The following is a 22,507-nucleotide window of genomic DNA, read 5'->3' on the forward strand; positions in this document are numbered from 1 at the left end:
TTGTGGCTGCATTGGGTTGTTTCTTCTTGGGCTCCAAGAAATATCTGATTACTTAATTCCCAAGTAACCTTGGATTAAGTATTTCTAGTCCGATACTAGAATTCATATAATTAAGAGTTTAATTAACGTTGCAATTCTAATTGAATAAGAATTTCAATCCTAGTAGGGTTGGTAATTCTATTCCTAGTAAGACTCAAATTCCTTATTTCCTACCCTATAAATATGAGGCTAGGCCCTCATAATTATACACATCAATTGAATTGAAAATCATATTCTTTATTCCCATTGCGTTCAAGAGAGAACATAATACAAGCCTAACCTGAATACATAAAACCTTAAGTAAAATCCTAGTTGGTTAAACCTAAGGCGGATCCGAACGTGCTGTGGACTTTCTACGGAGGGGCAACGTTTGGGGTTCTAAAGACTTGTTCTTGTTTGGTTCGGTAGCAGCTAGGGAAGGCACGCATCACATTGTATGTCACCTAAATTATGCTAATTGTTTATGTGGTAATTAATTTGGATTCTGACTTTATGGTTTTTCCTCATGAATTATATTGTTGTATTATTATTCATAACCTAACAGTGGTATCACGAGCCTCTAATTAATTCCATAATCAATAATAGCTAACATGGATTAAATTTTATAAATTTGCAATGAATTAAAGGAGTGATTAATTTCGTGGATGTAATTGATTGCAAATTCGTGCGATTATTTGATTATATGTTCGCAGGATTTTTCGGCAGTTTTGTCAATAATGGTCGAAATCTTATGTTTTTATAGTGAATTTCGCATATAAACGACGTTTTAAAATTTTGACAAAAATCAAAGATTTGACGCCGAACCCAGAATTCCCAAATTCGAAGCCTAACTATGACTTTTCGGAGGTTTTAGTTTTTCGAATGCAAAATTTGTAATTTTTATGATGTTAAATTAAATATTTGCGAATCTTGTATGTAAATCTTGAATCTATGATTGACCTACTGTATATGTTTAACAATTTTAAGGTCTAATTTTGTTAATTATACAACCTAAATTGTAATTATAATTAATTTGTTGAATTTCAAATAATTTAGAATTTGTTTTGATTTTCATAATTAATTGATAATTAAATTAGGATCCTATGATTAAAAACCACCATAAAATTTGTTAAAATTGAAAAGTTTAAAATTTTATGACCTAGATTTTAATCCCTAAGAAAATATGTAATCGGAAATTAATTTGAATAATAAATTTTCGATTTTTTTCACATAAATTTAGTGAAATGAATATGAATTATTAATTTGTACTTAAATTTGAATATAAAAGTTTTGATTTTTATAAATCATTCACAAACTTGCACGCACGAAGCAATGGAAGCTAAGTGTTACCCATAAGGGGTGTTGCATAGTGCGGGCTTGCGACGACGAGCAAGGGAGCTCGTCCCCCATGCGGTACGAGGCAATGAGCAATGAGGCATGCGCGGCAGGCAAGGGTTGTGCCGTGTGTGCCGTGTGGATGGTCGAGCAAACAAGGGGAAGCGATGCAATGTAGCGCCAGGCACGTGGCAAGGCAGCATCATACGAGCAAGGGAGCTCGCATGCCGCTCCGCAAGCCAAGGCCCAGCGCGCAGGCAGCCATCGAGCAACGAGCAGCAAGCACAACACGAGGTTGTGCGCAGCGATGGTGCATCACTCGGCCACACAACGCGGGCCTGGGCGCTTCTTCGTGCACGCGGCCCATGGCGCTGCGGTTGTTTGGTGCTTGCGTGAGGCTTGGGCTTCGGCCTAAGGCCTTGCCTTAGTACGTAAGGGCCGTTTTATTTATGTTTCGGTTGAAAACGATTTTAATTAAATTTAAATTCGTAAATTCATTTTTTCTCGGAATTTAATTTTGATTAATTTAATTATTATAAATTTATTTATACTAATTATTTTACTAAAATTAAAACCTTGATAAAATTTAAATTAATTAATTTTAATCAACTGAAAATAAAATTAAAGGATTTAAATATTATTTTATATGAGCTTTAAATTTTGATTAAATTTGTAAGTTTCCGGTTGGACTAGGAAATACAATTTTATGTTTAAAATTTGTAAAGCATGTGAATTTCTTGGTTTTAGTGGGAGCTTTTAGTCATTAAACTCTTGATTAGGTCTACATTCCTTTAAGGTTAAAACAACTTGATTAGAACTAATAAGGATTGAATAATTTGTAGATTATTGGAACCCTTGATTAGTTGTTGCAAATGTTTATGTGATGCATGATTTGTTTCTACTACCTTGCTATGTGGGTCATTCATTGATAAATGAATGGGTGAATGGTATATTGTAAATGTACTGTTTTGCAGGTTATGAAAAGTGACTAGTATGACCCAAATAGGATAGGAAATATGGTCTGCGTACCATTAATTTGAATGTAAAATTGGTCTAATGCACCAAAGTTTTTATTTTAAATATGGTCTGCGTACCATCAAATAGTTGTAATTAGTTTCAATTATAGCATATCCTATTTGAAGAAAATGGCGCCTCCCATGGTGAAATTCAAGACGGAGTTTGAAGTTGAAGCTTCAAGATGAAGTCGGGCCATACTATATCACATTTACATCTTATGCATGCTTTAAGTTATTTATTGCTTTAAATATGTCTTAAAATGCATGAGATCAAAAGCTTGATTATGTTGCATGATTAAGGATTTTAGTTCACTTAAAATCTAACCAACATAGTAAGAGCCTTAAGTTCCAAACTTTAAAAATTGAGTTAAAAGGTGCCATGCCAAAATAACACTTACTTGGATAACCTTTACATCAATCTAAGTAATAGTTTTCCGCCATAGCGAGGTGTTACTTGTTGATCCTAAAGGGGTAAGGTACACAAATAATTATGATTACATGTTAGTTTTGGTGAAACTCAACGATATAAGTAAGGAGTCCTTTTATGTCGTTGCAAATGAGATAGGTTTACCTAATAAGTTCTTAGACGTACCTATCAACCAAGTGTAGTTTCTAGACTATTAGCAAAGGATTTGCTTACCTAAAATATTTTAGAATTAAGTTAAAATACATAATGTGCTTAATTCTTCAATGATTTAAGGATCTTGGATTCATTTTATTCACACCTGCCGGAACACAAACACTCGAATAAAATGCCAATGACTTGTTTAAATTGCATGATTGCTTTAATTTTTAATTTATTACTTATGATAAATGTTTAGACTTTGCATGCTTCAATATATGTTTTAATTATTGTTTATAATTAAATATCTTACACTGCAGTAAATCCTTTTAGAAAGGTAACAATGAATTTCCTCGATTGGTAGTGAATCCAAGAACGATTTACGGAAATGAGAGAAAATGAGCAATTTAAAATGTACCTTTCTTTTAGCGAATTTTATGGTTGTTTTCGAGTATCAAAGTCGAATGGCAAACCGATTGGTGCTTGTGAATTCAAAATACAATGTAGTTTTGAGATCATAAAGCATTGAGTTTAACACTCAGCTTTACCAATGGTTAACAACCTAATATCTTTTATCCATTTAATTCTCGAATGAGTCTAGTCCCTAGACATTCAGATAGATCGATGCTTAGAGAAATTTAGAAGCTTCTGGTAAGATCATCTAGTTGAAACAGAATATTCAACCTAAATAAAATGGTAAGAACCTTGTTGGAGTGACATTGGACATGTCTAACTAAGTATAAAAGTCAACACTAAAGAAGTCAATTCTTAAAACTATAAGAAAGGGTACAAGAAATAGGAAACATAAGGAACACATGAAAGGAATTTACAATTATGTTTCTACCTATAAGTTTATGTTTAAAGAGAAGTGACCTAGCAATCAAACTTCCTTGGTATCATATACTGCTTGAGGTTCTTACTTCAGTAATAACTCAAATGATGGAAGCTAGGATACACTAATGACCTACAAGTGGAAAATGAAGCATGTCATTGCTACATTAGTTGTAGGGTCATCTAGTTTGTTTTAAGTCCTTTCAAGGCTGGAACTTAATGGCTATTTTGTTCCATAATCATCATACCTAAATTTCTGCTTCAAACACAGAAAGACTCACATTCGGAAAAACATAAACACTGTTTGTTTGTTTATTTGAATGAAATGGTCATTTACGGGTTGAGTCATGTATGCTTGATTAAAACAAACAACTCTTTAAAAAAAAGAACTTTACTAGGTTCAAATCAATCTCTTGATTTGAGTTCCACAAACCTTTAGCATTGTTGCTTAGACCATGTCAACAAGTTAACGTTCTAAAGCTCTATTTTGATGGAATTTTGAAAGTTGACTGATTTCTAGATCATTCAAGACAAGCTAGTCTTACTTGTTGAAAGTAACAAAAAGGATATGAACTATTGTTAGAACACCAAGACAATAGAGTTCAAAGCTAAAGAAAAAAAAATTACTTTATTATTTTACCCAGGTTTGAGTGAATATTGGTTTATTTACTCAAAGTGATATAAGTTTGAATCTGTTTGGCTAGTTCAAAGATTCATAGAAAAGTATAAAAACGTCCACTTGGAAAGAAATCATAAAGATCTAGGTTAGATCATGTTGATGATTACTTATACAAAAAATGATCATCAATGATTGTGTGTTGTAATTTCACGATCTAGCTCCATAAGATATGGCATATCTACGTTGGAATGATCGAAGTCAATTAGTACTTGATTCGATCAATGATGAATCATAAAGATTTTTTCTATAAAATGCTCAACTACCACCAAACTAAACCAAATTCGTCAAAGCTGTTGAAAAGTAATTTCAGAATATCTTTTCAATAATAAAATACATCTAAAGAGTTTCTAAACTCAGTGGGAGCTTAGTGTTTGTTATTCGACAAACTAAGGCCCAAGTATAGATATATGTTTCATTGTGATATATTCAAATGAGACACAAGGGTAATCTTTCTACCACGAGTTTTTGAGAACATAATGTTTGTTTGCTCGAAATAGTGTCCTTTTGGAAATTCGTTTCCAAAATGACAAGTGGGAGAAAATAGACCTCAAAATGTCTTCGAGGCGAACAACAAACATAAACGGACGTTTCGGAGGCTTTTCGAAGTTCATCAAAAAATCAGAACACTTATTCTTTAAGGACTTTAGAAGTGGCTTTAAAGAATGGACATCTCTTAGAAGACTTTACAAGTGCTTCAAGGAGAACAGAATATTCAAAGGACTTTCAAGTGTCTGTTGATATTCTATTGTTTGATGTTCTATACCCAAGTAGGCATAGAGTTCAGGTCACTGAAACTATGAGATTCTTCTATTAGATAGTGAAGAAACCTACAACTTGCAGTCAAACTATTATCATCTAAGATTAATGAGTTTGTGACTTGTAAGAAAGCTATGACGAAATATAGATTCCCTAAAATGGTTAGAGGCCATATACAGACTTAATGTTTAATTGGTTAAAGGCCATAAAACATACTTAGTGTTTTGATGACAAAATTGAAATTTTGTTGATTTGCAAGAATAGATTAACACCTATTGGTTGCAAATTGGTTTTAAGGATACAAACCATCAAACATGGAATTGTGTTCACACACAAAGCTAGATTAGTTGCTAAAGGTATCAAGCAAATTCATGGCGTGGATTGTGTTGAAACCTCATGCAAAATCGTAATGCTTCAGTCTATAAATCAAGCAATGATTGCATATTGGTACATATGGCAATTGGATGACAAAACATCTTCCTCAATCAAATATTGTAAGAAACTATGTACATGGCATGTCATAGGATTTGTGGATCCAAATAAATACTTGAAAAGGAAAGCTAGCTTATGAAATCTAAGTACGGATTTGAGCAAGCAATTGGGAATTGGAACTGTATTTTAGTGAAGCTAATAAGTATTTTTGTTTCATAAAATATACATGATTCTTATAGATATATAAGAAGTTTAGTGGGAACACGTAAAACTTAATTGTTCCTATGTGTATCACACACATATCTCTCTATTGTGAAATAACATTCAAATGCTAATGACTTAGATTTGAAATTATTCATCAATGAGGGACCAAGGCGAAACTTAGTACATACTGGGTATTAAGATCTATTTACAAAGATATTAGAATATTGTTTTGGATTAAGTAATGTCATTTACTAAATCAAACACGAAAGACTCCATTGGAGATATTCGACCCATATGAATAAATCTAAGTAAAGAATGTTTGAACTATGTATAAGCATTTACTAAGTTAAACATCAAAGGATCTGAATGAGATTCTTAACCTATATTATATGTCAAAGAATTTAGTTGGAATTAGTATCTACTGAAACTAGACGAGCTAAAGTTACATGAATAGAATTCAATTGGGAATTATTCTGCAAAAGAATTTATCATGTATGATATAATATGAGGATCGCCAAAAACGTATCGTATGGCTTTAGGCATGACGAACATATACCAATATGTATTGATCTAAGTGAAGATCAACTAGATTGAGATCAAGAAAAACTTATGGTACTTGAAAAGGTACATAGGAATAATTATTGATTCAAGGAAATGAAGATATGCTAATATTGATGCTACACGCATAAACACTGGCAAAGGGTCAAGCAAGATCCCTTTGGAGTTAACCATTGGCAAGAACGAGCTATATGCATCGTGGTTTGAAATGGCAACATGGATTGAAGACCATGAGTTGTTGCGTGGAAAATTAAGTATTAATTTCTATGTTCTAAGATACAGTTGGAAAGTCTTTCACATATCCGTGGACTGCTTGGATAAGAAAATCCAAACAAAGCGTCACTAGCAACCTATACAGTTGAAGTAAAAGTAATTATTGCCTAAGAAGCAATGAAACAGAGTTGTTTATGTTAAATAGTTCTTCAGTGAACTTGGGTAGATCACGTGTCTGCTGGCTTGATGGTTCTTCATTGCAAAATGCGTAGAACAACTCTTGAAGCAAGAAAGACTAGATCACAAAATAAACATACTCAAAAGATCTGATCATCCTATCTCGAAAGGCATTCGATGAAGAGGATATTAAGATTGGCAAAGCATGATAACTAAACCTATGCAACAAGTGAAATACAACACTCACATTGTGGCACTGGAACTCAAACATAGTTTTGAATTCCATTAATTGTTTTAAAGATGGGTTTGAGGCCCATGGTTGTAAAACATTGGGGTTGAACATTTATCATATATGAAATGTATTTTCATATTCCATTTAATCTTGGTTTAGTATTAAATGATGAGTCCTTTCAATTTGACGATATATTCAAGATAGATTGTCAAGACCAGTCCTGTGACTAAGAAATGTCTATCAAGTGAACTTGAATGTCAAAAGTTGAAAATGGTCCCTGGTCGGAAGTTTTCTATAAAGGTGGACGCATAGAAAACGCTGGACGACTAGAATGCAAGATGACTAGTAGTTCTGTTTCTTGAACTATGTGGATATGGCAATGTCGCAATCATTTGCATAGATACTTACTTTGAGAAGATTAGTATCGGACAGACCTATGAAACTTTACTGTAAGAGATGAAAATTTGTCATAAGTAAATTTCATTACATTATTAGACACTATTCCTCAATACCAGGGTGATTTGAGATTACTTGTTTGAGAACTGGTTACTTTGACGTTGTCAACCGTCGCACCGTAAAAGGAGACTATAAACGCAACGCTCAGGTAATCACCTATCAAACGAAGTCTAACCTCAAGATCACAAGATTGGGATTGTCCTCCCATAAATCGGGATGAGATGCTGAAAGTTGTACAAGGCCACTCGGAGAGCTAGAAACTGAAAAATGCATGGCCGTGCTCAGATGAATCATAGGCTATATATGATTATCTATTTAATTGATCAGTTGAACTCTGAAACCGAGAAATACCTCTGGACATAATAAGGATGATTACTCTTACCTTATGTTCATGAGCAAGCATCAAGCGACAAAGGAATTAGGCAATGCACACTTGTCCCTAAGGCAAGTGGGAGACTGGAGGAAATAATTCCTTTGGTCCAACTGTGCATTCAATGCTAAGTCTAATAAATGCGGTTCAGTATTAATTAATTATGAAAGTTAATAATTCAGTGAGATCAAGTGAGCTATATGCCTAGCTAGAGGCCGCTTCAGTTCGAGTGGAATTAATAATATTAATCCACAGCTTACTCTTGACTGAACCCGTATATCTTGCTTCAATTGTCTTATCTTAACTACACTATAAATCAATTTTGTTGAGTATGTTAATTACCTTAGTTGGTTAATGTCATAATATGATTGTACGAATATAGTTTGGCTTTTATTGAGCATGTTAATTAACTTAGTTGGTTAAAGTCATAAGGAGTATGATCGTACAAATCTGAATTGTTTTGCGTTTGTGGGTCTATGTGATAGGGAAAAAAGTTTAGTTTTAATTTTTTATGGAGTTAGTAGTTCTTTTGCTTAAACATTGTCGGTCATGTTAGGTTATGACAAATATAAATCATATATTTCATGCGGAAAAACCATAAAGCCAGGAATCCAAATTAATTGCCACATAGTCAATTAGCATAATTTAGGATACATACATGTGATGCGTGCCTTCCCTAGCTGCTCCCGAACCGAACAAGAACAAGTTTGGGACTCCAAATGTCGCCCCTCCGTAGATAGTCCACAGCACGTTCGGATCCGCCTTCGATTCAACCAACTAGGATATTCCCTAAGGTATTATGTTTTATTCGAAAGCTTAGTTATATATTTAGGCAATTTATTAAATTCGTTCTTGAACTTAAACTATATGAATACTAATTGAATTGTTGTATATAAATTATAATTATGAACCACGTATTTATAGGGAGGAAATAACCGACTTAGATTTCTACTAGGATTTAAATAACTAAATCTATTAGGATTCTAGTTAAATTAATCCACTAGAATTTAATGTTTAATCAAACACAAAAACATTTAATTCGTGTAGAATTAGGAAAACGATTTAATCAAGCAATCCTAAACGACCAAGGAATTGGTCGTACGTAGCATTGCACACACACGCAGCCCACAAGGGGCGTTGGTGCGCGGCTCGGCCCAAGGCAGGGCGCTGGCAGCACGCGGCCCATCGTGGGCGTTGCTGCTGGGCTTTGCCTTGCTCGCTTGCGGTTGGGCCTTCCCTGCTCGCTGCTCACGCGCTGGGCCTGCCTTGCTGCTCGCTGTGCGCGCGGGCTTCGCTAGGCGCGGGCCTGGCTTCGTGCTGGGCCTTGCGTCTAGCAAGCTCGTCCGACGATCGTTTCGTACGTCGCGCTTCCGATTCGTTTTCCGATTCGAACAATATTTAATAATTCCGATTCCGGATTTTATTTCCGATTCGAACAAATATTTAATTTTTCCGATTCCGGAATTTATTTCCGATTCCGACAATATTTCCGATTCCGGTAATATTTTCGTTTCCGGCAATATTTCCGATTCCGGCAATATTTCTATTTCCAATAATATTTTCCGATACGTACCATGTTTTCGTTTCCAGCAACATCTACGACTTGGATAATATTTATATTTCCGTTACGATCCATATTTCCGTTTCCGGCAGTATCATCATTTCCGGAGTATTCATATTTTTCCTTTTGACGATTTCAGCTCCCACTGGAACCGAGATCCGTCGATTCCGAATATTCATAAATAGAGTATTTAATTCACTTACATACTTGATCCGTTCACGTACTATTTGTGTGACCCTACGGGTTCAGTCAAGAGTAAGTTGTGGATTAAAATTATTAATTCCACTCGAACTGAAGCGGCCTCTAGCTAGGCATTCAGCTCACTTGATCTCACCGAATTATTAACTTGTTTAATTAATTAATACTGAACCGCATTTATTAGACTTAGCATTGAATGCATACTTGGACCAAGGGCATTATTTCCTTCAGGTCAAACAAGCAGTAGGCTTTGGAACATTTTATTGTGCTCTCTATGATGCTTTTGTATCCTTCAAATAACTAAAAAGGGTCATTGAACTTTTACTTTATCTTTTAAGTTGTGATAAATGTAGGGATGCATATGAATATCATCAGAGATATGGATATGGCGGTAATTGAGTTCCTCAATTGGTCGTTGTAAATGAATATGGCTAGCTGTTGATCTGGATTGATATGGATATGGTTATCACATGACTTCTGATCACGTGCCTCCCCTCCCCTGAGAGAGCACATCCTCTGATCACATGATCAAGTTATGTCTGACCATTGACATCTTGGACATGATCATATACGTAGTGCTTTTTTACATATTTATTTATTTAGAATATAAATATGTTATGGTTATCACCTGTTTGGAGAGACACGTCTAATTGAGCTGGAAAATTACGTAGTAGCTTATTACATTACCTCATTTTTATAATCCCAATTTGCTGAAGATGTACAACTTTTCTTTCATGTTTTTAGTTGATTATATAATTTATAATTTCTCTGGAGAAAAAAAAAAGTATTACAACCCGAGAGTTTTGGCCTGCGATTGTTATATAATCAGCTTCTTTGTTATTGGAAAAGAAAACCTTTGAAATTTCTGTTGTAGATTTTCTGCAGTTTTTCTTGCAGTCAGAATTCTTTTTTTCCTCTGTTACTGTTACGCGTTTATTCTGAATGCAACTGTGGTTCGTTGTTTACAAGAACAAAGCCGAGACAAGGGTGAAATATCAGGTTAAGGATTTGCAAGTTTCTGGGTTGTTTTTTGCTATAGGGAATGAACCGCATACTAAGTTTTTGGGTGGGCAGCTGGAGTTGGATGCTGATGGATATGTGGTGACTACACCGGGGACGACGAAGACCAAAGTTAAAGGTGTTTTGCTGCTGGTGATGTTCAGGATAAGAAGTATAGGCAGCTTGTCACTGCTGTTGGGACTGGTGAGTGGCATTTTGTTTCTTCTATTGACAAAACGCAGATGGTATCGATGCCTTTTTCCTTCTATTTCTCTCTCTGATGATGTGTTGTTCTGCTCTTTTCGATTTTACCTTCAATCTTAGTGACAAATTGTACTTAATATGAGTAAATCTATATTTAGGATGTGTTGAAGTTTGCAGTTGAACATGTATTAGAGTTTTGACCGTTAATGCACTGAAGTAGAATTTTTTCAAACTTGCAAATCTGAAATGAGATGAATGTAAACATAGCTTATTGTTCATGCTAAAATTTGTGTATTGTCTATGGATAATTTCGAGCATTAGATAGAGATTGGAGCTAAAGTCGATTCGAATTTTATTTTTATTCATTATGGCATTGAAGATTTATAATCCAGAGTTCTTCGAATTTTGTGCTTTAGATTGTAAGCTTTATTTTCTGTAATTTGATCCATTGGAGAAACCAAACAATCTCTTCACTTATATAATAGAGATTTGAATCTTATACTTAAGTTGGTTGATTATAATTGGGGGTGAATACATTTTCCGGTTTTAATTTGATCAAGCCGTTTGATGTTCTGTATTATGAGGTTCATTTAGTTAATTTAATTTTTCTGAAATTTTTAGGATTATTTTCTAAATTTATGAGTTAATCGATCATTTCTTAATTTTAGAATTTTTCTAATTTTTTTTCCAGTTCGATCAAAAGTGGAGACGCATCAAGGAGAAGAATCAACAATCCAGGAAAAAACATCTACGAAAGAAGAAATCAAGTAATCTGATGCAAATTTTGAACTATTTTAGTTGTTTTTACTTTTTAGTAGTGAATTTGAGTAAATTGTGCTCATTTCTTATTTTAAGGAAAGTTGCCCTGAATTATGTAATGTGGTATGGTTTGTGACAATATATCCATATTTAATTTTAGTTTGTGTATAATCTCGCACACATCGCGTGCATATAAGACTAGTACTTAAGATGAGAATAATAGTGCGTGTATATGTAACACATACCGTATAACCCTGTAAGATCTAATCCCACCCATTTAAAAGCCAATTAAAAACAGATTCTTTAAAAGCCCGGTCCATTTATAAGAGCATAGTTATCAAACACCTTGGTTTTGGTCTTCAACCTAATAAAATACAATATTTTTCCATTTCTCTCTCCCTAACACCAAACTCAACACCAACAACATTTAACAACATTTATCAAACACCAAAAAATCATATCTCTCGTACATCACCCATACACCACCTACATTTATATCTCATGATATTGTTATGGATAAGTATATATAATCAAATTATTAGTGGCATAGTTAATCGTTATTAATTAACTTAGTGACATATTAATTGTTTATTAATTAAATTTTATAATCGGCTAATAAATATTTAATTAAAAATAATTAAACTAAGTAAAACTTCACTTGTTAAGGTATATAATTTATATTAATAATAAACTTAACTTGTTACCTAAAAACTCGATCATTACAACCCTTAAATAAGTGGTATTGCATAATACTAACATATAACTAATGAATCACTAGTTTGTCTATATTTTTGCCATACATTTTCAATAAGGTCTTCTTTGAGAGATTTGTGTACTTCATGATCACACACTCGAGCTCTATTGGCCATATATGTTGATAAACTTACAATGCGCGGTTTGAGGAATATTCAAAAGGTTCATCGGTGTTCGTCCTATTTTGCCTTAGCCTTGTACTAGTTGAAGGTTCTGGTTGTTGTTCCTCATATTGTGTTGGATCATAGTAGAGTACTAGAGTGCATATTTATTAAACAATAAAAAATGAGTTGTTAGCCATTGTTTAAGTTTTTGTTAACAACAAAAAAATTAAACAAGAGAGAAGAAAGTAAAGATTTTTTTTGTGATCTAAAGTGGATCAATATTACTCCCTCCGTTTCTTTTTGTTTGTTACGTATTACTTTTAGGGTGTTTCATTTTGTTTGTTACATGGAAGAATCTTTCTATTTATAAATTTATTATAGTGTTATTTTTTGTGCCCATTTTTAATTTTAATTGGTCAACTTTTTTAACTCATTAAATTTATTTACCATTTCCCAAGTATGTTAAGTTAGAAATCTTTGTGCTTTTCCATTATTGGTTCATTTTGATAAATAAAACAATCTTATTGGTTGTTTTAGTGATTAGTGGATTGAGGTTTTATTTGGGTTTATTTTTTTTAATAAAAAAGAAAAGGAATCACTATTATACGTTAATAAACGTGCAAAAGTCCAAACGTAACAAACAAAAAGAAACGGAGGGAGTAGTATATATTTGTAGAGCATCAAAAAATAAAGACATTTATAAATTTTTTTTTTGAGTTGTAATTTTTTTTTTTCTGGACATTGTAAATTTGCAATAGGTATGTATTTTTAACACAACAAACCTATGTCATAAATCACATTGCAATTTTTAAAAAAAAATAGATAACCGATAATTTTGGTCCCCATAGGCCACATGTCAATATCTCCAAGCAAGATTTTGGTTTTCCATTTGGTGTTCATGAACACCATTTTTTTTTCCATTATCTCTCTAACTTTCTCACTCATCTCTCTACGAGGGTTTCTAAACCTCAAGTGACTTGTGTCCACATGGACACAAGTGATCCAAATACAATCATCTTGAGTACCAATACATAATATGTCAGTACCAAAATGCAAAATTGCTTAAAATACCACCAATATAAGTCATATGTGTTATTATTGGTATTCACATAATTTGTATTGGTACTAACATATTCTGTATTAGTACTCCAAATTCTGTATTGGTACTCACTTGTGTCCAATATGGACACAAGTCACTTGTGACAAAGACTTCCTCATCTCTCTACCTCTTTTATTATTTTTTATTCACACCAAACCAAGGTGTTTGATAACTATGGTCTAACAAATTCGGGATGGAGGGAGTATTTTACTTCGTTTCTCTCCTTCTGTTCTCGATAAAATTCCAATTCTCAAATTAATTGATAAAATCCTCTTAGCTTTCAAATTGCCACCGAAATTGAAGAATTGAAATCTCCACTGTGTAAACTCGTGAAATTAGTTTAGAGTTTTGCTATGTAACCTATGCGTTATGCGCAAGTGAATGAAGTGCATATTTTTTTCGATGTTTAATTAGTTAAATAATAAGAGGTAGTACTGTTTTTCTGGGTTTGAAGATAAAAAAGGAACTGGGATTTATGGGTTTTTTGTTTTATCAGGCTGGGACATGTGAGTTGTTGATTACATATGAGATTGAACTCATTGAAGATTATGTGTTTGTGGCCTTGTGGGTTTGAGTTTTGATTATGTCATGGGAAAATGTAAGGTATTTAGGGATGCACAGAAGGTGTTTGATGAAATGTTTGGGAGAAATGTTGCTTCTTGGACTTGTATCCCGTGTATGCTTGATGGGTATGTTTATTGTGAGGACTTGATTAGTGTGGAAAGGGAATTAGATGCAATGCCGAAGAGAAATAAGGTCTCATGGAATGCCATGATAATGAACCAGAAGACAGAGAGGAAGCAGACATCTCAAAGAGGAAGAAGGGAAAATCAAAACAAAGGGAAAGAAGCAAAGGAGAGAGACAGAGTGGAAAACTAATAAAGAAAGGAAATTGGGCGCCAAAAAAGAAAGGAAAAATCTTCAATAAAAAAGGGGAAAGAAAAGGGAGCTTAAATAATAATTGGTGACGTGGTACCAATTGAGGTTAGCATGAGTGGTTAAGGGCCTCTTGCTCCTTAACCAAGGTCTCGGGTTCGACCCTTGGGAATGGAAAAAATCTCAACTGGGAGGGATGCTGCCCATCGAGGTACCCATGCAAACTCCCACGGGAGATTACCTCGCCGAAGGCGGTGGGAACTCCTCGTAGTAGAACCAAAAAAATAATAATTGGTGACGTGGTATAACTGTCAGGAAAATATTGTTGCGAGAATTGAAGTATTCCGTCCATTTATGTTTTGGCGCTCAAAAACATAATTCAAACACTTTCCCCTGTAACTCTTCTTTGATCAAACCCAAACACTAAAACATTCAAGAACGAATTCTCTCTCCTCCCCCTGTAACTCAAATCTGATCAAACCCAAAGTCCAAACACTATAATCTTTCAAGATTGTAATCGCCATGGATAACGGGAAGGGCAAGAACAAAGTAGATGAATCTAGAACAGAGATTGGCTCTCATGTAAGTTTTTCAACTTAATTCTTCGATCAACTGGTTTTATTTTTTTGTAAGAATCTTGGTTTTATTCGTTAATTATCTCTCAGTTACTTTCTGCATTGCCCATTTCTGTGTTCATAATACCTTTTGAATGTCTTTTAATGGAAAATTGAGAGAAAAAATCAAATGGGTGTTTAAACTATTGCAAAATTCAACTTGGTATAAACTAGTTTCTTCTGGACTTGATTATCTTTTACTCACGTTAATTATTTCTTGCAATTATGAAATCATAATGTCGTACATTGTTTAATTGATTTTTGCATTTCGATAGTATGTGTGACTTTGTTGGTTCATACGAAGTATAACTTAGATTTGTACTTGATGAGTCGATTTCTGTGTTTCAGTTGAATCCTACAGATGTTGATGTTGAGGAAGTGTATGAATGTGGTGAAGAGCAGAAAAACGTAAGTTCTTCTACTTGGTCTTCTCCAATTTCTAAAATTAAAAACAAAAGATGAATAATAAAACAGAGACTGGCTCTAATGTAAGCTTTCAACTGAATTTTTAGTTTTAGAATCTTGATGTTATTCTCTTTGATTATCTCTCAATTTACTTCCTTCTGCATGATCGATTTTCTGGGATTATTATACATTTCTGACTGAATTTTAATGGCGAGTTAATAGAAAAATCAAATGGGTGTTTAAATTATTGCTTCATTCAACTTGGTTTACTTTCCTGATTAGTTTCTTTAAACTTGGTGTTTACTTTCCTCTCGTTCTTGGAATATTAGTGGTTGTTCTTTGATTAATTCATGTATTATGAAATTATCCTAATGTACTTTGTTGAACTAATTACTGCATTTCGAATTGTCGAATTTCTGGGGTGATTTTTAAGTCCTCCGAATGAAGTAAATGGGTGTATTAATTTAGTGGTTTATTAATAGATGTAACACCAATTTGATGTGACATATTTGCTATTCTTGATTAGATTTGTGCTTGACGATTTAATATTTTGATATCATGATTATTCCTGAAATAGATATCAGATTTTAAAGGTTATGTTTTTCAGTTGAATGTTAGGGAAGTTGAGGAAGATATATCTCATGCTTCGAGTGAAACTAATATGTCCGGGCCTCCATTTCTGGGGAATCCCACTTCTGTTCAGACAAGTCTCCCTGAATTAGAGCCGTCTGGGCCATCTCAAGGGATGGGGTCTCAGCAATTTTCTCATGTCAGGGACACTGGTTCAATCAGCCATCAACTTCCCCATTCTGATTTGTTAAGGTTAATGAGAAATACGTCGAATTCTGCTTCTGCTCAAGGCCTGCCATATCTACCTGCATTAGAACAATCTCGATGGATGGGGCCTCAGCACCTTCCTCACATCCGTAGCACTGGCTCAACACGCGAGAGGCCAATGCCCAGCCTTCAACCTGGTGGGGATCAAGTAGTTCCTTTCTATCCTGGTTTGGTAATGGTCACCAGTAGTATGTCGGATCAAGTAGTTCCTTTCTATCCTGGTTTGGTAATGGTCACCAGTAGTATGTCGGATCAAGTTGTTCCTTTTTATCCTGGTTTGGTAATGGTCACCAGTAGTATGTCGGATCAAGTTGTTCCTTTCTATCCTACTTCTGCTGGAGTCAATGCCCCACTCTTTCAGTCACAGCCTCGATACAGTTCAACAAATCAATATGCATCAGTGTCATCTCCATGGCTGGAGTCTTATATCAGAAACGCTGCTTCATGTAGCCAGAGTCCAAATCCTTATCAGTTGAGATCTGGTTCAGGTATGATAGTTTACCAACCATTATGAATAAATCTTCAGTTTGTTCCCCGCATACCTTATTGCTTAATGCTTAATGCTTAGGATAATGTCATGAATCTTATGGTATTGGGAAAAACGTGTACAGGTCGACAATCGCAGCAAGGCCCCCCACCTGGATTCAACCTTTCATCATCAGCTCTACAGCTAACCACTCAGACCATAACAACAATCTGTAAGTCTGCAGTTTGTCTCTAATTAAGAGAGTATGTTTTGAACAAATCTGCAGTTTTTTCCCTGCATACCTTATTTGGTTAATACTTATGATAATGTCAAATGTGTACAGATCGACAAGCACAGCGTGGCCCCCCACCTGGATTCAACCATTCTCTATCAGCACCACAGCTAACTACTGAGCCCATAACAACAATCTGTAAGTCTTTTCATACTTGTTTCTAAGAGAATATGTTCTGAATAAATCCGTCATGAATCTTATTATGGTATGGGGAAAAACGTGTACAGATCGACAAGTGCAACGAGGCCCCCCACCTGGATTCAACCATCCTCCATCAGCACCACAACTACCAAACGCAGCACCTGCTTCAATTCCTTTTCAGGTTGGTCTTCATAATCTTCTTACAGAATGCCAGGTGTGGTTCTGATGTTTTAACCCATCCAATTTCTTTTTACTTGGTTTATTACTAAGGAATAATAAGAATGAACAACTATCAAATACTTATCAAACATTGGGATAGGTTACCTAGAATTTATTATCAGGACATGTCGTACATGTGGTAATATGCTGGACTAAACTCCCTTCCAGTGCTATTTATAAGGATATTAGTGGCTGGGAACATGAATGACGGGAACGGCTGATTGATGCTAGTAGAGATGCATTGCCATAGGATACTTGAACTTCATTTTCAATTTTTCATAGTTTCAATAGTCGTTAGAATAAAGTTTGATTCATGAATCAGATAATCAGATTTATATTACTTCGCTTGTGCATTCTGCAGTTAAGACGGAATGATATGAATAGGGACAGACTTGATGGTTTGAGGTTTGGCGTGACTGATTCCCTAGACCGCCTTCAAAATCTGGAGAACAGCATTGCTGAATTACAGTCTAGAGTGGCTGATTTAAAAAATTGCATTGTCAATCTAGAAGAAGAGTTAAATAAAGATGGCGAAAATGAAGCAGAAAGCCAGGGATCATCATCCTGATAATGCAGAGGACCCTTCATTGACTGAACTTCCAGGATTTTGTAGCTGAACTTCCTGTTGTCTTTAGCTGATTTCATAAACAAGCAATTTATGCATTCTGATGTTTTTTTTTATATTCTTTGAGAGACTACGGAAGATTTAGAGCATTGTGAAGAACAAAGTGTTTTTCATGAGATGTATAGAAGATATGTACTTTTTGAACATGTATGGGTAGATCTCGAGATCAAGAGTGACTAAATGCTGCTTCCTATCATTGTAGTTGGGAAATTAAGCCATTGATATTTTAGAATGTTGGCATTCTCAGAGAAGAACTTAGTGGAGAAAAACTTTGTATCGGTAGGGATTCTAAGAAGATCAGTGACTCAGTGAGTGTCGTGTTTTTGCTGTTTTGAAGCACGAGGGTGATTATATTCCCATTGAATTTCTGTAACTCCAGTCATGATTAGCAGTGCCAAGCATCCACATACATGCGTTGCTAATTGTTTTTTTTGCTCCCGGTGTGTGTGTGTGTGTTTGTTGTGTAGAAGTTTGATGTGGATAGTTTTTTATTGGCGACGAAAATGATACTTTCCCCGTTCCGGAAATATTGCATCATGGTTGACTTTTATTCCTATAATCATTACTTTGACTCTTAATATCTCAAATTGTGTGCAAGTAAGAATTATAAAAAATTGATATTTAGGAAATATATATCGATACAAATCTAACATGACACTAAAATTTCCTTACGTACAAATCACAAAAAATGGTCAAAGTCATAGTGTGAAACTGTGAATAGTTCAAAAAACAAATGGTGCAATATTTTCGAAACGAATGAAGTATTAAAGTTGCCATTCTCTCATATTGTAAAACTAGCACGATTCTTAGTTATTGAAGTGAAATAATGTACGATTACCTATAATCCTTCTCATTTCTACCATAACTCGTACAATCCTTCTCATAATTTCTACCCCTCACAAACAAGACATTGTCACTAGAGTTATTTGATAACTTAGAAAATAATTGATTGTCAATCGAATACCTTTGGGTCAAAGCATCCGTCACATCATCAATACTCAAATCATCTCTACCATATAGGATTGTATCACGAAAATGTTTGTAGGATAGTGGTAATGAACACAACAAGTATATTGCAAGATCTTGACTATCTAACTCAACATCAATATTTTGAAGATCCATAACAATCAAATACATTTCATCAAGGTGAGCTTTTAGAGAATTACCTTCCTCAAGTCGCCAATCACGAAGCGTACTTTTGAGTAAGAGCCAGTTTGTGACACTCTTTATCATGTACAATTGCTCCAATCTCAACCATATACCTTATGCAGTCTCCTCCTTTGCAACTTCCTGCAATACCTCATTTGAGAGGCATAGCTGCATAGCCGACAACGCTTTGAGATCAATCTCTTCCCATTCATCTTCTGTCATGAATTCGGGTTTCTTTATCTTCCCTTAAAGGGCTATGCGAACTCCATTTTGTAAATGCCAAAATTAATTGACATATTAAACTTCTCTATTTCTAACTTCACTAGTTGACATAATATTCAATCACGAAACCACTGAAAACAAATCCAAACACAACCTTGCTTTTGATACCACTTGTTATGAATTAATTAATGTTGTATTAATAAAGATCGAAATTTTTTAATTTGTGGTTTTCTTGTTGGGCAATAAAATGAAGAACAACAAATCCATATTAGTAAAGAGGAGTGATGACAAAGGTTTTGGATCTCTTTATCATGTACAATTGCTCCAATCTCAACCATATACCTTATGCAGTCTCCTCCTTTGCAACTTCCTGCAATACCTCATTTGAGAGGCATAGCTGCATAGCCGACAAAGCTTTGAGATCAATCTCTTCCCATTCATCATCTGTCATGAATTCGGGTTTCTTTATCTTCCCTTCAAGGGCTATGCGAACTCCGTTTTGTAAATGCCAAAATTAATTGACATATTAAACTTCTCTATTTCTAACTTCACTAGTTGACATAATATTTAATCACGAAACCAATGAAAACAAATCCAAGCATGCACAACCTTGCTTTTGATACCACTTGTTATGAATTAATTAATGTTGTATTAATTTAATAAAGATCGAAATTTTTTAATTTGTGATTTTCTTGTTGGGAAATAAAATGAAGAACAATAAATCCATATTAGTAAAGTGGAGTGATGGCAAATGTGAGATATCCAAAACCCAAATCTCCACATCTCATCAACCGATTATTTAAGGAAATTTGCCAATTAAGAATTCAATAAAATTAATTAAATTGAAAAAAAAACTCGAGGCTTATGGAAATAATTCTCACTCTTTAAGTAAATATTGATGAAATAAATAAATAATTTTTAAGAGGTGGACTATTTAAGTCAACATCAATGAAATAAATAAATAATTTTTTTTTCAAAAAAGGAACCTTCAATTACAAAAACATAATGATTGACTATTTTCAAACTATTATTCAAAACTCCTAAATTGCTAAAATAAATTGGGAAAAATGTTTACAAAACATAAATATAAAATTATTAGTGTTTTCTTACCTATTTTCGTAATATCTTGCATTGTTTTAGCGTACTAGGTGCTAACCGTTGCATTAGTTGCATCATTGTGCATAATAATTTTCTCTTTTTGGCTCATTGGACATTCCTAAAGTTAGTACTTAAGAATGGAGTGTTTTGTGTTTGAATCCTAGTCTCATGCTATAAAATTCCTTGTACATTGTAGTGATGCATGATTGAATGACTTCGGTTTTACTACCCAAAAATAACTTTTCAAAAACAAAATATTTTGTCTTCTTATGTTAGTCTAACTTCCCCAATAGAGTCTCACCCAAAGGTAGCTCTCAAGTGTCGTTGTGGTGTACTTCCTCCGTTCCTTAATACTCGCACCAATTGACCGGTGCGGAGTTTAAGACACTTGAATTGACTTATTAATTTAATAGTGTTAGTTGATAGTGGAGTATTTTTTTAATATAGTTTGTGGGAAATGTGTAAGGGATGGGGAGTGGTGAGTGGGGTATGTGAATTTTTAAATGATTTTTTGTAGGGAATAGTGGTGTAGGTGGGTTAGTAGGTAAGTGTGAGAAATAATATAATATTGGTAAGAATTTCCATTCATAAAAACGGTGCAAGTATTAAGGGACGACCCGAAAAGGAAAGCAGTGCGAGTATTAAGGAACGGAAGGAGTAAATGATCATTTCCCCTCATCTCATGATTCATGAAACTTGGATTTGTTTTAGTTCTATTTGTATGTACTTGTCTTTATGAACTACGAAGTTGAAGCCTATCTAAATCTACTCCCAAACACATGCCGTAGCGTTTCTTTGATACCCCGGGCTATGGAAGCTAGGATTTGTTATGGGAGTATGGTAGCTTCTAAGAACCTTAAGAAGTCATGTTCAAGGTCACCTCATGATTGTAATACATTTGTAATTATGTGTCCGTGTTTGTTTATCGTTTCAAGTTCAAAAAAAAAATAAAGAATCAGAAAAGAAAAGAAATGTATTCACTCCAGAAATGAAGCATACAAAAAAAAGTTGTATAAATCAATGATGAACTGATCGATATCTTCCAATGTTTATTTTATCTTTGCAAGTATCGCGCGTATAAAAGACTAGTTTAAGTATATCAAAACTGTTGGGTGCCAAAATGGACCTACCCATTTTGGCCCAAAGTAACCACATTCCACATAAGTCCAATATATTGATAGGACCATAAAAGAGCCTCATATGCACAAATAAGCCCACTAACACTATGGGCCCAAATACTACTATTATAAATACCTTCCTTGGAGGTAAGAGAAAGGGAGGTCAAAACTCTCACAAAAGACTCATTCTTCCTATATACTCTCTCCCCTAAAATACTCTCAAATACACATTGTTTATACACTAGCTTGGGCGTCGGAGGCTCCGCCTCGGGTTAAACCCCGAGGGCCCGGAGTTTATCTTGCAGGACCGTACACGACCCGGAGCCCAGACTCGGAGCAAGACCTAGACGCTCACGTCACCATCGAGGTAACCATAAATACCCGAAACATAAACTATCATACTCGGTCCGTGTTTCTTTGTCCCAGTTTTAGAAAAACACCTTCCAATCTTATAACCAAACATTGCGTTTTATTGATGATCTTAGGTCCAGTATATGATTACGAACTCAAAAAATCAATCTAGGTTTTTTAAACTAGCTACTCTTGTTGGTGCAAATTGATATAAATATATAAATGGACTATCTCGTACTAATTAAGTACCGTATCATGTCATGTATAGTCCAAAAGTAAACTCAAAGGGCACTTTTTTTTTTTCCTACTATGAGGAGTTCCCAGCGCCTTTGGTGAGTGGACTAATCTTCCGCGGGAGTTTGCATGGGTACCTCGATGGGCAGCATCTCTCCCAGTTGAGATTTTTTCCATTCCCAAGGCTCGAACCCGACTCCGTATATATCCTAAGACTTAAGGTAATTAATTAATTACTCCATATATTGGAGGTGATTTTTTTTTTTAAATCTTAGTCTAACTAGGAATAGAAAGTCGTTTGTTTTAGTCTTAGAATAAGGAAGAATCCAAGGCTTCTATGATTT

General features: G+C 34.5%; 1 protein-coding gene across 2 annotated transcripts; it reads left to right on the forward strand.

The window, feature by feature from the left end:
• The first annotated feature begins 13,672 nt into the window (after positions 1-13,672).
• On the forward strand, positions 13,673-18,267 carry LOC110789907 (uncharacterized). 2 transcript variants are annotated; one of them, XM_056827362.1, is made up of 7 exons: positions 13,673-14,974; positions 15,355-15,414; positions 16,115-16,736; positions 16,860-16,946; positions 17,058-17,144; positions 17,234-17,328; positions 17,728-18,267. In XM_056827362.1, the coding sequence occupies exons 1-7, from the start codon at positions 14,915-14,917 to the stop codon at positions 17,932-17,934; spliced, it is 1,218 nt and encodes a 405-aa protein (XP_056683340.1). In that variant the 5' UTR covers positions 13,673-14,914; the 3' UTR covers positions 17,935-18,267. The 2 variants fall into 2 exon arrangements, with proteins under 2 accessions (XP_056683340.1, XP_021850318.1); XM_021994626.2 differs by having other exon boundaries at positions 13,678-14,974; positions 16,019-16,736.
• The last annotated feature ends 4,240 nt before the right edge of the window (positions 18,268-22,507 follow it).

The sequence above is a fragment of the Spinacia oleracea genome, chromosome 4 (assembly GCF_020520425.1).
Source record: "Spinacia oleracea cultivar Varoflay chromosome 4, BTI_SOV_V1, whole genome shotgun sequence".
Classification (NCBI taxonomy): Eukaryota; Viridiplantae; Streptophyta; class Magnoliopsida; order Caryophyllales; family Amaranthaceae; genus Spinacia; species Spinacia oleracea.